Raw genomic sequence first — 15,043 nt, forward strand, 5'->3', positions numbered from 1 at the left:
GAACTGAATATAACTTTATAGAAGGGTTTTATTGTTCTCAGATATACAGAGCTATGCTTGGCAGTGTTTTATTCCATGCATTACATGAAATAGAGACAGTCTGTTGTCGGTTGTAATGCTGACTGCACAGAGACTGCGGCTCACGCTAGTGAAGAATCTCATTAGAGTTAATTATTGCTGGACTGAGCCAAGCTGTAGGTTACAGAACATTTTGCTCAGAATTGGTTGACTGTGTACCAGACTTCAATCGTTCATCTGTTCTTCCCTATATGATGTAGGAGCAGCCAGTCCAGCCTGTATACCGAGCTGACAAGTAGCAATATGTCTCTGTTTTATAGACTTGTTGTGGCTGTTCTTCAAGCTTCCTGCGTGATTAATTCTTCAGCGTAATACTGACATATAATCACACACTTAGGTTGGACTTCATGGACTTGTGCCTTTTTTCTCACCTACTATGTAACCATGTAGCCTACCTACAAGGAAGTGATACTCTGCCACTTAAGCATACACGGAATTACCCTGTAGTCCATGACATCATCAAAGCGCACTATGTCATTTTCAGTTCAGCTGTGCGACCAAACCTCACAGGAAAGTCTATGGAATAAATGAAAATTGTTATTAGGAAAATAGGTGTGAAAGGAAAGCAATTTATTATATGCTTATTCATATGAATGTGAGTTAGGGACCTTAGATTGTAAGCTCCTTGAGGGTATAGGGACTGATGTGAATGTATAATATATATATATATATATATATATATATATATATATATGTAAAGCGCTGCGTAAATTGACGGCGCTATATAAGTACCTGAAATAAATAAAATAAATAAAATAAATCAGAATTCTGTTTCCATTTTATTGGGAAGGAGCCTTATTATGTCTGAAGATATTTTATTTGTATTTCCTTGAATGGAACAAATATGCACCAATTGTTGTGTTCTTCAACTGTAATGCCCCGTACACACGGTCGGACTTTGTTCGGACATTCCGACAACAAAATCCATGGATTTTTTCCGACGGATGTTGACTCAGACTTGTCTTGCATACACACGGTCACACAAAGTTGTCGGAAAATCCGATCGTTCTGAACGCGGTGACGTAAAACATGTACGTCGGGACTATAAACGGGGCAGTGGCCAATAGCTTTCGTCTCTTTATTTATTCTGAGCATGTGTGGCACTTTGTCCGTCGGATTTGTGTACACACGATCGGAATTTTCGACAACGGATTTTGTTGTTGGAAAATTTTATATCCTGCTCTCAAACTTTGTGTGTTGGAAAATCCGATGGAAAATGTGTGATGGAGCCTACACACGGTCGGAATTTCCGACAACAAGGTCCTATCACACATTTTCCGTCGGAAAATCCGACCGTGTGTACGGGGCATTAGTGTACAGAGCCTGAAAAAAAGGGAATTGGGTATTTAATCTCTCATCGCTTGCTACAAAGTCCTAAATAATGTCAGACACACGTTTTGCAGGTGTTTTTAACAACTACTGTTAGCGGATTCAGACCTGTAACTGTGCAATCTGACTTAGCTGAGGGGCATGTCAGACCTCTGCGGAGAGACCACTGCTTCTCCACAGAGAGATCCCTCTGTACAGTTTTACTGACAGGCAAAGGGTTTTTCTACTTAGGCTGCAGAAGCTTTCTTAAAGTGTTACTGAACCCACAACAGTAAAATCAGTCTGTATATGCAGTAAAGCATGCTTGTTATACACTGTGGAACATAAGGGGTTAACCCTCCACACTGGGTTAAAAGTCTGTTTTGATCCTGTCTTCTCTGATCCTCCTCTTCTTCCACAGTCCTCAAACCATCTCCTGATAGAACAGAGGCTATGGGACAAGCTACACATGCTCAGATTGGTGTGTATTGCTAGAGAGTTTTTTTTTTTTTTCTTGGGAGAGTGCACGTGGTCAGCACAGGGCCAATCAGCACTGGCCAGAGGGTCAGGGGTCCTGCAGCCTTATAGGACAGTCAGAGGAGAATGAAAACTCATCCTACAAGCTTTACCTAGATACTGATAGAAGTCATGAGACTGCTCTAACTGCTGATGAGAAAAGGTATTTAGCAGTTTATATTTACTAAAACTGTTACATTTCCATGTTCTGTGTACTGGGTTTAGTAACACTTTAAGCTGTTCTCCACTTTCCAATGCTTTGCAGTGGGGACAGGCCCTCTACCCCTTGTGTTTAATACGGGACAGTATGAAGAAAACCTGTGAGAATGAGGAATAAGTTAAGTTTAGCTGCTTTTTCCTCTATCCCCCTAGACAAAATCAGCATTTAGGTTGTTTAGACCAGATGCAGCCAAGCATACTTTTAAAGGCTTTTTTTAAACAGTACAGACACACATAAATGCTCCAGAATGCAAATAAACATACATGGTGCACTGCAAATGCATGTAAATATAATCCAGTAATCCAGTAATAAAAAACATAATGGCAAAAAATGCACCGCAAATTCATGTAAACATGCATACGGAACTGCACACTGAATGCGGGAATTGTGGTGTAAAAGCCCTTAATCTTTGCAATACAGAGAATGGGGGTACTGGAAGGGTCGTTTTTTTAATTCAGAGTTCAGCTTTAAAGTGTTACTAAACCCACAACCGTAAAATCAGTCTGTATATGCAGTAGAGCATGCTTGTTATACTCACTGTGCAACCTAAGGGGTTAATCCTCTGCATTGTGTAAAAAGGCTGTTTGATTTTGTATGTACAGATCCTCCCCTTCTTGCATTGCCCCCAAAACATGTCCAAATAAGACATAGTTACTGGAGTCAGGCTGCACATGCTCAGTTTGGTGTGTATTGCTAGAGAGTTTTTTTTTTTCTTGCGAGAGTGCATGTGATCAGCACAGGGCCAATCAGGCCAAGTCAGGGGTCCTGCATCCTGATAGGACAGCCAGTGCAGTATGAAAACTCCTCTTACAAGCTTTAACCAGAAACTGATAGAAGTCATAAGACTGTTATATACTGCTGATGAGAAAAGGTATTTAGCCATTTATATTTAGTAAATAATTGCATTTCCATGTTCTGTGTACTGTGGGAGACCAAATATAGTGAATGCAGGTTCTGGGTTTTATAACACTTTAAATACAATCCTTTGGAGCATAGATCCCTACAGGAGTACGTAGATTCAGATATTCTAGCTCTATCATGCATTGCCTTTAGTACTAAAGCACCCATTATCATTATCTGCCCTTGATCTTTACTGCCACTTGCACACATGCAGTTAATTTACCTATTCGGGAACACATTTATCATCAAGTAGTACAGACCCAGGTCACTGCAGCCTCTAGAATCTAGACCCATATCAATACAAATATATTATGTATAAACACCTGTTCACAAACGTCATTAATCTGTGTGCATAAATCAGTTGACTGTTATAAACATTAAACCGTGGAACTTTTTTATATCCTCACCCTTACCCTAGTGCCTGGGATTAGATTCATTATTTTAATCTCGCCAAAACAAATAGTTCTTCCTGTGCCAAAGGAGCAGTCTTGTATTTAAAAAAGCTAAAACCAACAGTTACCATAAAAAAAAAAAAAAAAAAAAAAGATGCAAAAAAACACAAATCAAACATAGTGATGATTGTAAAAAAAAAATAAAAAAATAGTTGCATGGCTCACAGCAACCATATCCTGTTGAAGCTAGCATCAGATATATTTTGTATACATGCTAAGTAAATTTGCCTGTGCAACATTTGCAGGTATAAAAAACAGCTGAAGATGCCTTCCCCTTTCTATCTAGAAGGCTGGCACCATGTTTGTATAGGTAAGGCCCCATACACACTATTACATTTTCTGCAGAATTTTGTCTTCAGATTTACCAAAACCATGTAGTGCAAGAGCCTGCCTGATTGCATAACTCTTAAGGCTTGACCTCATATTATATGGTTTTGGTAAATCTGATCTGCAGAAAATCTTATAGTGTGTATGGGGTCTAACATCCAAAGCCTACAACCACATCTTGAACTATGGGCATACTTGTACTGAGCACAGTTGCCTTGTACCATGCTTGAGCACCATTGTCCCCACTCCCTATTCCCCCCACTGGCCTATGTTCACATTGTGCCACACCCAGGCACAATGGGGCACACTTAGGTCATCACCTCTGCCTCACATAGATGCATACCATGGCGAGTCCAACGGTACCATGCCCAATCCTACCCCTTTAGGTGGGACAGAGCACAGCGTGTTAACTGTGCCCTAGCATGGTTCGGAGCTAGCGCACTAGTCAAATGAATTGGACTTTGGGGGTCTAAAGTGCTCAGGCACAGTTTGGATCACATAGTGGGAGTATGTCCTAAGATGCTGGTCCATTCATAACAGAATTGTGTAATTCCTGTGTATGTATACATTTATCTCAAATATTATTCTCCTACTACTGTCTCTAACGTTGTACCTTGCTACAGTCTTCAAATATTGCAGTTTGATTGCTGGCAAGGGGGAGGGAAAGACTGAGAAAATGCCTCCTCCTGCCTGCAGCTGACTGATGACCACATTTTCCCAGACTGCATCTCTCTGCTTAGGCACGGCCTGAAGCTCAAGTTAGAAAATTGAAACAGTTGGAAAGGTTTCTATCTTTTCTGTCTGAAGTGAAATATCACAATTATTTACAGGGTCAAAGTCTCTGGATCAGCTGTAGGTTTAGAGTTCTTTTTTTTTTTTTTTTTTTTGCTCAGATAACAACACAACTTTTAAAAGAGTTGTGGAGGAAATTTGCCACAGCTAATCACATGGTACAGATGGGCTGTGATTGGCCCTGTCTGTACTATGTGATCACTGTGACCAATCACAGCAGGCAGCACAGTAGTACACAATGAATGGAAGCCATCCATTGTGTACAATTGTTATGTAATCTGCTGTGATTGGTCACAGCGATCACATGAAAATAAAAATAAAACAAAAACAAACAGCTAAAAACAAAGTTGAAATCAGTGTTCATTTCGTAGACTAAAATATTTTCGTCTACTAAATTAATACTATTTTAGTAGAATAAAATACGATTAAAAAAAAAAAAACATTTTATTCAAAAGTCTATGACAAAAATGAAATTGAATATATATATCGGCTAAATCTGTGTCTGTAGTGCATGTTCAAACCTTAATACCATAAATAATAATATGTTATTCGATTTTTACTCCAGGAGTATATAAGGATTGGCAGTTCTAAAGAAATAATGCATTAAAAATTTAACTAAACCCATTCGATGTTAGTCTACTAAAATGTACCGGAGAGTTTAGTTGACTAAAATGACTAAAATATGACTAAAACTAAATCGAAATTTGATGTCAAAATTGACACTGGTTGAAATACATATTGTCTACGGAAACTATATTTCCTAAGGGTTTTTTTGCATTCACATGTATTAATGTGCGCCGACATGTATCATGATGTGCAACCATGTATCAACACATATTTCAACATGTTACAAATAGGGATGAGCCCGATGTTCAAGTCGAACGTAAGTTTGACTCGATTATCGGGTGTTTGTCTGTTCGCCAAATTTAGAACATTGTGGGGCGCTCGCGGCACATTTGAGCGCCGCGGAACACCCCATAATGCACTTAGAGATCACAGTGCATTGGCGTCTTATGATTGTCCAAAGCATGCACATGACCTGCTTGCTTTGGCCAATCACAGCGCGCTCTGCTGAGAGAGCCATAATTGGCCAATAAGTCCACGGCCCACACTATATAAGGCTGCTGCTTACACGGCGGCCGTATGTAGTGTAATGAATGAAAAGAGATTAGGCAGCTTAGTTAGTGGCGTGCAGGCAGTGTATTTGGGATTATATATATATATATATATATATATATATATATACACACAAACTCTGCATTTAGTGTAGATTAGATATTCAGTGTAGAATCTATATTCAGTCAGAGTATTTGATTATATATATATATATATATATATATATATATATATGCACACACACACACCTTAATATATACTCTGCATTTAGTGTAGATTAGCTATTCAGTGTAGAATCTATATTCAGGCAGTGTAGTATATATAGTGTTTGAAGTGGTTAAGGGGAACCCTGCGCCAACATTTTTTAAAAAATGGAGCGGGGGTCCCCCCCAAAATCCATACAAGTCCCTTATCCGAGCAAGCAACCTGGCAGGCTGCAGAAAAAGTGGGAGGGGACGAGAGAGCGCCCCTCTCTCCTGAACCGTACCAGGCCACATGCCCTCAACATGGGGAGGGTGCTTTGGGGTGCCCCCCAAAACGCCTTGACCCCATGTTGATGGGGACAAGGGCCTCATCCCCACAACCCTTTCCCGTTGTTGTGGGAGTCTGCAGGTGGGGGGCTTATCGGAATCTGAAAGCCCCCTTTTCAATGGCGCTTTTTTTTCAATGATTTTTTATGTATAGTGCCGGGATCCGACAATACATTACAGCTGCGAGCAATTTTAAATGACATTTTTTCCTTTAGAAATGTCATTTTGACATGAGACTATTATGAACATGGGAAAAATGCACTACTTTACAGGCAGACTAAGGGAACCATCAGGCACGATATTTAAGGGAATAATTCATTTTTATTGTTTCACTTTAAGGTTAAGCATTATTAAAATTACTGCTCCTGAAAAAACGGCCATTTTTAAAACTTTTTTTTTGCATTGATACATGTCCCCTGGGGCAGGACCCGGGTCCCCAAACACTTTTTATGGAAATAACTTGCATATAAACCATTAAAATTAGCACTTTTGATTTTCAATGTTCATGTCCCATAGACTTTAACGGTGTTCGCACTAATTTTTTGCCTGTCGCTTGTTCTGCTGTGAACCGGGGGGGGGGGGGGGGGCAGGGTGTTCGGCTCATCCCTAGTTACAAAGCTCCTTGGCTTGCTGTTCGATGGCTTTTCTTTTTTTTTCTATGAAAAACGCATCACACAAACATTGCAAATGTGTGTTTCCAGCTTTATTGTGGACTTAAACTTAAACTTAAAGAATTAACTGCCAATCTGACTATATGTTGGTCTAACTCGGGTGATGATTCAAGACAAGTCTGTAATCTTTCATGAAAGTGTAGAGGACTAGGTCTTCAAAATGCATCCAGTTGTTGACTTGTACAGATGAGCAATTGGTTATCCAGTAGTATCTGAATGGTGAACCTATACTCTGGAAGTGCCAGATGTGCATGGCACATAAAGCTGAACTACAGTATCTCACAAAAGGAACTACACCCCTCACATTTTTGTAAATATTTTATTATATCTTTTCATGTGACAACACTGAAGAAATGACACTTTGCTACAATGTAAAGTAGTGAGTGTACAGCTTGTATAACAGTGTAAATTTGCTGTCCCCTCAAAATAACTCAACACAGAGCCATTAATGTCTAAACCGCTGGCAACAAAAGTGAGTACAAACCTGAATGAAAATGTCCACATTGGGGCTAAAGTGTCAATATTTTATGCGACCACCATTTGACCACCATTATTTTCCAGCACTGCCTTAACCCTCTTGGGCATGGAGTTCACCAGAGCTTCACAGGTTGCCACTGGAGTCCTCTTCCACTCCTCCATAACAACATCACAGAGCTGGTGGATGTTAAAGACCTTGCGCTCCTCCACCTTCCGTTTGAGGATGCCCCACAGATGCTCAATAGGCTTTAGGTCTGGAGACATGCTTGACCAGTCCATCACCTTTACCCTCAGCTTCTTTAGCAAGGCAGTGGTCGTCTTGAAGGTGTGTTTGCGGTCATTATCATGTTGGAATACTGTCACGAGACCCAGTCTTCGAAGGGAGGGGATCATGCTCTGCTTCAGTATATCACAGTACATGCTGGCATTCATGGTTCCCTCAATGAACTGTAGCTCCCCAGTGCCGGCAGCATTCATGCAGCCCCATACCATGACACTCCCACCACCATGCTTGACTGTAGGCAAGACACACTTTTCTTTGTACGCCTCACTTGGTTGCCGCCACACACGCTTGACACCATCTGAACCACATAAGTTTATCTTGGTCTCATCAGACCACAGGTAATGGTTCCAGTAATCCATGTCCTTAGTCTGCTTGTCTTCAGCAAACTCTTTGCGGGCTTTCTTGTGCATCATCTTTAGAAGAGGCTTCCTTCTGGGACGACAGCCATGCAGACCAATTTGATGCAGTGTGTGGTGTATGGTCTGAGCGCTGACAGGCTAACCCCCCCCACCCCTTCAATGCTGGCAACACTCATACGTCTATTTCCCAAAGACAACCTCTGGATATGACGCCGAGCACATGCACTCAACTTCTTTGGTCAAGGCCTGTTCTGGGTGGAACCTGTCCTGTTAAACCGCTGTATGGTCTTGGCCACTGTGCTGTAGCTCAGTTTCAGGGTCTTAGCAGATCTTCTTCTAGCCTAGGCCATCTTTATGTAGAGCAACAGTTTTTTTTTTTTCAGATCCTCAGAGAGTTCAGTGACCAGTACGAGAGAGTGACAGCGATAACACCAAATGTAACACCTGCTCCCCATTTACACCTGAGATGTTGTAACACTAACGAGTCACATGACATCGAGGAGGGAAAATGACCAATTGGACCCAATTTGGACATTTTCACTTAGGGGTGTACTCGCTTTTATTGCCAACAGTTTAGACATTAATGGCTGTGTGTTATTATTTTGAGGGTACATCAAATTTACACTATTATACAAGCTGTACACTCACTACTTTACATTGTAGCAAAGTGTCATTTCTTTAGTGTTGTCACATGAAAAGATATAACAAAATATTAACAAAAATGTGAGGGGTGTACTCACTTTTGTGAGATACTGTATGCACAAACAGCTAAAAACAAAGTTGAAATACATACTGTATATGGGAATTGGATTTCCCAAAGGATATGGGACTGTGTGATCCGGGCACTCCTACCAGACAGCACAACTAGATTCTCAACCTCCCATTGCAACACAGCTTTTCCAGGAACGCACAACCATCCTGCTAATTGAACGATGAGGAGGTGGCAGAACTAGTAAACTCATACTTGTGCCCACTCTGCTCTCTTCTCCTGTACCGTTATGCCCTGTACACACGGTCGGATTTTCCGATGGAAAATGTGTGATAGGACCTTGTTGTTGAAAATTCTGACCGTGTGTGGGCTCCATCACACATTTTCCATAGGAATTTCTGACACACAAAGTTTGAGAGCAGGCTATAAAATTTTCCGACAACAAAATCCGTTGTTGGAAATTCCGATCGTGTGTACACAAATCCAACGCACAAAGTGCCACGCATGCTCAGAATAAATTAAGAGACGAAAGCTATTAGCTACTGCCCTGTTTATAGTCCCGACGCACGTGTTTTACGTCACCGCGTTCAGAACGATCGGATTCTCCAACAACTTTGTGTGACCGTGTGTATACAAGACAAGTTTGAGCCAACATCCGTTGGAAAAAATTCATAGATTTTGTTGTCGGAATGTCCGATCAATGTCCGACCGTGTGTACGGGGCATTAGTGTGTTCACTATCACCATGAGTGCACTCAACAAAGCCTGATCCTTGAACTGGTCACATTTCCCTGTATAAGCACTGCTGTATGGGGCTGCAGGAGGAGTGCAAAACAAATTCAGATATTTACTACTAATTATATTTAAAAATGTTTTTAATGAAAAATACTTCATTAATAATTTTATTTCTGTCTGGAGTTTAAAAATGTATGCAAAATCCAATGCACACAGATGGGTTTTTGAGACTAGTGACCTGTTAGCTAGACATTTTAAACATCAATATGACTTAAATAAAAATCTCTACAACCTTTAAGCAGCATTATACCATTTTCCTTCTAAATAAATGCCTGAAGCTGCAAGTTGGCTTTTTGGTACTCAATGATGAGATGAAAATATTCATGCATATGTCGTCATCCATTGTACAATACAACTTGGAGGTTCTGTATTTGTATGTAAAGGAAGTCCGAAGACTTGTGACGGAGAAGGCCAGGCCCTTAAAAGTTAGACAAGACGTGAGGATTTTTTGAAATTCTGAGAAAACCATGTGTCCTGTTTCCTATGAAGGAAAATAGACCTGCTGCTTTTTGTTTGATGTGAAAGGAGGAGGAATGAAGGGGAGGTGACTTTCTTTCTCCATCACAGTGCTGTATTAGATCCTGACATTTCAAATACATTGTCCAGAAAGGCTTTTCTCATCGTGACTGTGATGTTCATTTACCCTCTTCCTTTATTTTCACAGTAGACCAGCTCATGGCTGTACGACAATCCCCAGACTGGCCCTGGAGTTAAAGCAAATCATTCACTGCACGTCCCATTCCAAGCTGCCCCAAGTGAATCCCATACGGGTGATGATGCCTTTAGGACAGCTTATCAAAGGAGCCAGCTTGGATGAACTCATACAGATGTGTATCCAAACTTTTGGTGAGTTACCATGACCTTCTGTCATCTCCTTTTTATATTTTTTGCAAAATATTTCCCAAGCAACATGAAAGACCATAACCAATTATCTTCCGCATGATGATCCTGTTTTTTATTCAAGTAGGGTCTGAATAAAACAGGAGGATATGCGTATCGTAGTATTCTCATAAAATGTGTTAGTAGATCATTGTTGTGATGATGTTAATTACAATTTAATTAAATCACAACCTTTGTTAGCAAAAGGCAATTGAAATCTTGCAAACTGTTGTAGTAACCACAAACTTCACTTCCTCATTTTTTTTTTTTTTTTTCTTAATCGACCTGGTAATTTGTTTAGAGCTCTCATGAATATTATACAATACAAGATCATTACTCCCTGTTTTCAGTTGGAGCCATACACATTTATTTTTGGTTCTTTGTATTCTATTTGGGTTGTATTATGTCCCTCACAATTTCTTTTGTTTTCTCTTCCTGAACTCTGTAAAGACATTGATTGTTCATTTCTAAAAATACATGTGACAGTCAAAGGGATGGGGGTTAAATTCAGCAGTGGGTTACCATAAACGGTACGAGATCAAATGCTTAGCCAGGAGCTGGCTTTTCCATTGTGCCTGGTTTAATAGGCATGTTATAATTACAGCTGTAAGGAGTGATTGTTGGAAAATGTTTTGCCTGCATTGATGACATATTAACAATGTAATGGTTTTATTAGTCTGCCTTCTGATATACATTTTGGAAGTTCCGTGTTATTTACAAGAAACATTTCTATGCAAAACGAGGCCAATATTGCTTTATTAGCGGAGATCGTTAGGAAATCTCATGACATTTTTCAACCCTTCCTTCTCTGATGGAAATTATTTTGTCTTCTGATATGAGTATTTGCATGGATCAAATATGTTTCATGTATGATGGCTTAATTGGCTTGGGACGCTTTTCAGTGCAATTTCACAAGAATATCTTTTTTATTTATTAAACTAAAATAAATTTATTTTTAGAAAAAAAAAAATTGTGTCCTTGGATATTGGGTGATATGGAATAGCATTGCTAGTAATTTCTATTTACTGAGCTGGCCATTCATAGCCATGTTTTTTTTTACTCTTTGTTGATTAATGAATGTTGACTTGAAACAGTCCTGAAGTCTGAATAAAACCCAGATAACATGGTGTGTACATTATCCCAAGTGATAAGAGTTATGTCTGGCTGGAGAGATTGCCATGGAGGATGTAATGGGATTTGTGGAGTACAGATAATGCCCCTACCTGATATCAGTAGTAGAGTGCAAGTCTACTTCCTCCTCACCATTGCCTTGGATTTTTCCAATAGCTGGAGTTATTTAGTTATATACAAATATAGCCTTGATTATGCATTCTTCGCAGCACTCGTGAGTCAGGGGCTGAGTGTCACCAAAAAAGAAAGGTCCTATAATATCTGGTACATGACATCTTATATCTCGGTCTCCTTGAAGCCTAGGACAAGTGACCCCCTAGGACTGTTTCTTCTTTTGACAAGATATCCTTAGTTAAATGCGCAAGGAGTCTAAAGCCGGGTACACACTATTCATTTTTTTTTTTCGTTCAACCCTACGGGTTGAATGAAAAAATACTGTCAGCTCTGGTCAGAGCCGCTCTCTGCTGAGAGCGCTGATCAGGAGTCGGTTGGATGCTGGTTTTCCAGCATGCATGTCTGACAGAAGCCGGCCAAAATGGCCGTTTTTTTTTTTTTTTGTAACCACCCATTGTCTCCCGACATTCGGCCATTCAGCCCGCCCATGTATGGGCGGGCTGAATGTACCCAAGTTAATCGATCAATCAGCTTGGGTACATCCAGCCTGCCGGATTTTACATGTGATTATTGCTAGCGCCCCCCTCTTTCCCCCATCCCCCCTCTCCTGGGAGAACACTGGTGGATTCCCCCATCAACACTGACTGTTGAATTTAGCGATTCTTTCCTGCAACCCAGGAAACCCAAAGAAAAATCGGTCAATCTATAGCTGGCCTTGCTGTGCTGAACTAAGCCGAAAGGAAACTAGAATCCCATACAAAACTCAAGAACTTTCACCTCAGTTATAATATTTTATCTCAAATTCTAAACATTTTATAAAACACTCTTGATAGTATTTGTATTTACTCTCTTGAAATTCTATATAAATTCTTGAAACTTTATGAAATTCTCAAACTCATTTGTTATTGGCATGGACCTAATAAAATGTAACTCAGATATAAGACACTAATAAATACAGCTCTGTAATTGTAATTACATCATTAATGCATTTTTTAAATGCAAGCAGTGTAAATACCTGAGTTTCACCCAGTATTGGCCTGTGTAGTCCCTGTACAGCAGGACTGGGAGGTGAGTGGAAGAAGCCAATCAATTCATGTGCTGACAGACAACATCCTGATAGTAGGAGAGAGCAGAGTGACAGAAAGATGATTCATCACTGTGCTGCTTCTCTTTTCACTGTCCAATCACAGGCTGGGGTGGGTTGAGGATGACCTGGGATAAGAGAAAGTGGGGTTAATGAGGCTGGCCATAAGACTAAGGACATCTAGCATCAGAAAAAAAGTACTGTGGGAAAAGTCTCTGGATTGCTCATGAGTATATCAGTAAAAATGGTATTCATCTTTTAATGGGCTATTCATTTTTATCTAATTTTTGCCTGAAGTTCTGGTCTAATGATTTCTGGTCCAAGAAGCCAGAGGTGTTTCTTTCAGTAAATACGGCCAGGAAGGCAGCCTGGTATGTATATAAAGAATCCCAGCAATCTGTGGATCTCTTTACTCCTACCTAGCCCCCCCCCCCACACCCCCCCACATTGTAGACAGTATCCACCACCCATCTCTTAATTTCTTAAACAGTGAACTCGCTATGGGAACTTACCTGATTTCCTCAGATACTAAAGCTGGCCATACACATAAAGATTTTTTTTTGTTCAGCCTGGAGTTGCAGGCTCCACAGCGTGGATGGACAAATCTCCTGCTGTGGTCATTGTATTTTAAAAGCCAGCCCTTGTTTTGTTGAGGTTGACATCATTGGACCTTCTCATAAGATCCTGGAAAGGTTGGTGTAAACTCCTGCACAATGCTGAAAGGTCTCCTCATGAGGTTTGGGACCTTTAGCTTTCCCACTGTGGGGACCAATGAAGTTACTTTTGCTACAGAAAGGGTAGAGTGGGGTAACGTTAAAAGTTATGTTTTTTGATGTCCATACGTTTGTTAGGTAGTTTTTTCTTTACATGGTAACATTGTTGTCAGCAAAACTGGAAGTATGGGGAAGTCTCCAGCAGGGACCCAGACTCAACTTTTTTCAGTAGAGTAGGGAAAGGCTAGAACCCCTGTTAACTTTTTTGTTAACAAAATAAAAATAGAGGTACTAGACCTAATGCCTGGCTTTCTTCAAACCCAAGTTGAAAATGGTTCCTGTTCAGTGCATCCAGATTGCTCAAAAAACATGAAGTGAGGAATTGTCCCATGGAAGTGGAACACCCGACTTCAAAAGATTACGTAAACAGAAGAAACAGTCCACTAAATGATGGAATTTTGAAATTCGATTTCAGGATTCATGACAATGATCTTACAGCTGTAGCCAATGTGTTTTTGGTGCCAAAACTCCCCTTCATCAGGGCTGAAATTGGATTTTGCCAGAAGCATGCAAAGCTCACAGGCTGTGTGATGGCATTGCCATTGAGCTCTGCATGCTTCCAGTTCAAGTGATCAGATATTCATTTGGGAGAGTTTTATAGAGTCCATGTCAGGAACCCCAGCAATCAAAACTCAGCCCTGAGGAAGGGGGATTTTTGGCCCCCAAAAAATGTTGGCTACTGACCGTCAATGTCAAGAATAAAGGTTATATGGACTTTTGAGCTGAACATCTGGTTCCCTGTGTATTGTTCCCTGTTTGGGCAACTTTAAATTGTTGCCTGTGCTTCCATTACAGATTTTTTTTTTCTCACTTCGTGTCTGAGGGTAATGTTGTAATAGGAATTGGATGCAGGAGGAATTCTCCCCAGGAAGACCTCACATAACAATATAAATCTCAAATAGGTTTACCCACTGACCCACTCTCTCTCGGAAACTAAGTTTTGGATGGAAATTCACTTTAGAATATGTAGTAAAAATTTGTAATAGGAGGTCTCTTGTCATAATATCATACTTTTTGACAGACTGGTATTTCCAGAAATTGCCTCCAGTTTTGAGTTGGGTGGTTGAGGGACTTGTGCCTAGAAATGTCCAGATATCAATGATTCAATCGATATTCAGTCTTGTCCCAGGCTTTATTCATGGAATGTTGGAAAGAATCCTTAAAGTGATTCTATACACACACTGTTTTGTTTACATTGTCCCTTCTATTTCTGTATATGGATGATGACACTGTAATTATTTTAATCAAGGAAAAAAAAAAAATCTAGTAGTATTCTTTTCCTAATTAATATACAGCTGTCACATGATGATGATGACCTAGATCTTTCCCAGCCCGTCTGTAGGGAAGCATAAGCAGGAGAAGCTTCTAGTCCATTGCTGCTGGTCACATGTTCAAAAGAAAAGGGAAAACAGTCTTTGGAATACAGAGAAAAAATAAATAATATCAATAAGCTGTTTTAAATTGTCATACAAATATATATTTGAAATCAAATCGTTATTATTTTTTGGCCATACCATGGTGTGGGCGGAT

General features: G+C 40.1%; 1 protein-coding gene across 2 annotated transcripts in view; it reads left to right on the top strand.

The window, feature by feature from the left end:
• RASGRP1 (RAS guanyl releasing protein 1) overlaps window positions 1-15,043 on the top strand; it is a 306,655-nt gene that overhangs the window by 233,007 nt on the left and 58,605 nt on the right. For both annotated transcript variants that reach the window (XM_073609577.1, XM_073609576.1), the window contains one exon: window positions 10,197-10,378. In XM_073609577.1, the coding sequence (XP_073465678.1) occupies window positions 10,306-10,378 (73 nt within the window). In that variant the 5' untranslated portion in view covers window positions 10,197-10,305. The remainder of the gene's footprint in view (window positions 1-10,196; window positions 10,379-15,043) is intronic.

This window comes from Aquarana catesbeiana, linkage group LG13 (assembly GCF_042186555.1).
Source record: "Aquarana catesbeiana isolate 2022-GZ linkage group LG13, ASM4218655v1, whole genome shotgun sequence".
Classification (NCBI taxonomy): domain Eukaryota; kingdom Metazoa; phylum Chordata; class Amphibia; order Anura; family Ranidae; genus Aquarana; species Aquarana catesbeiana.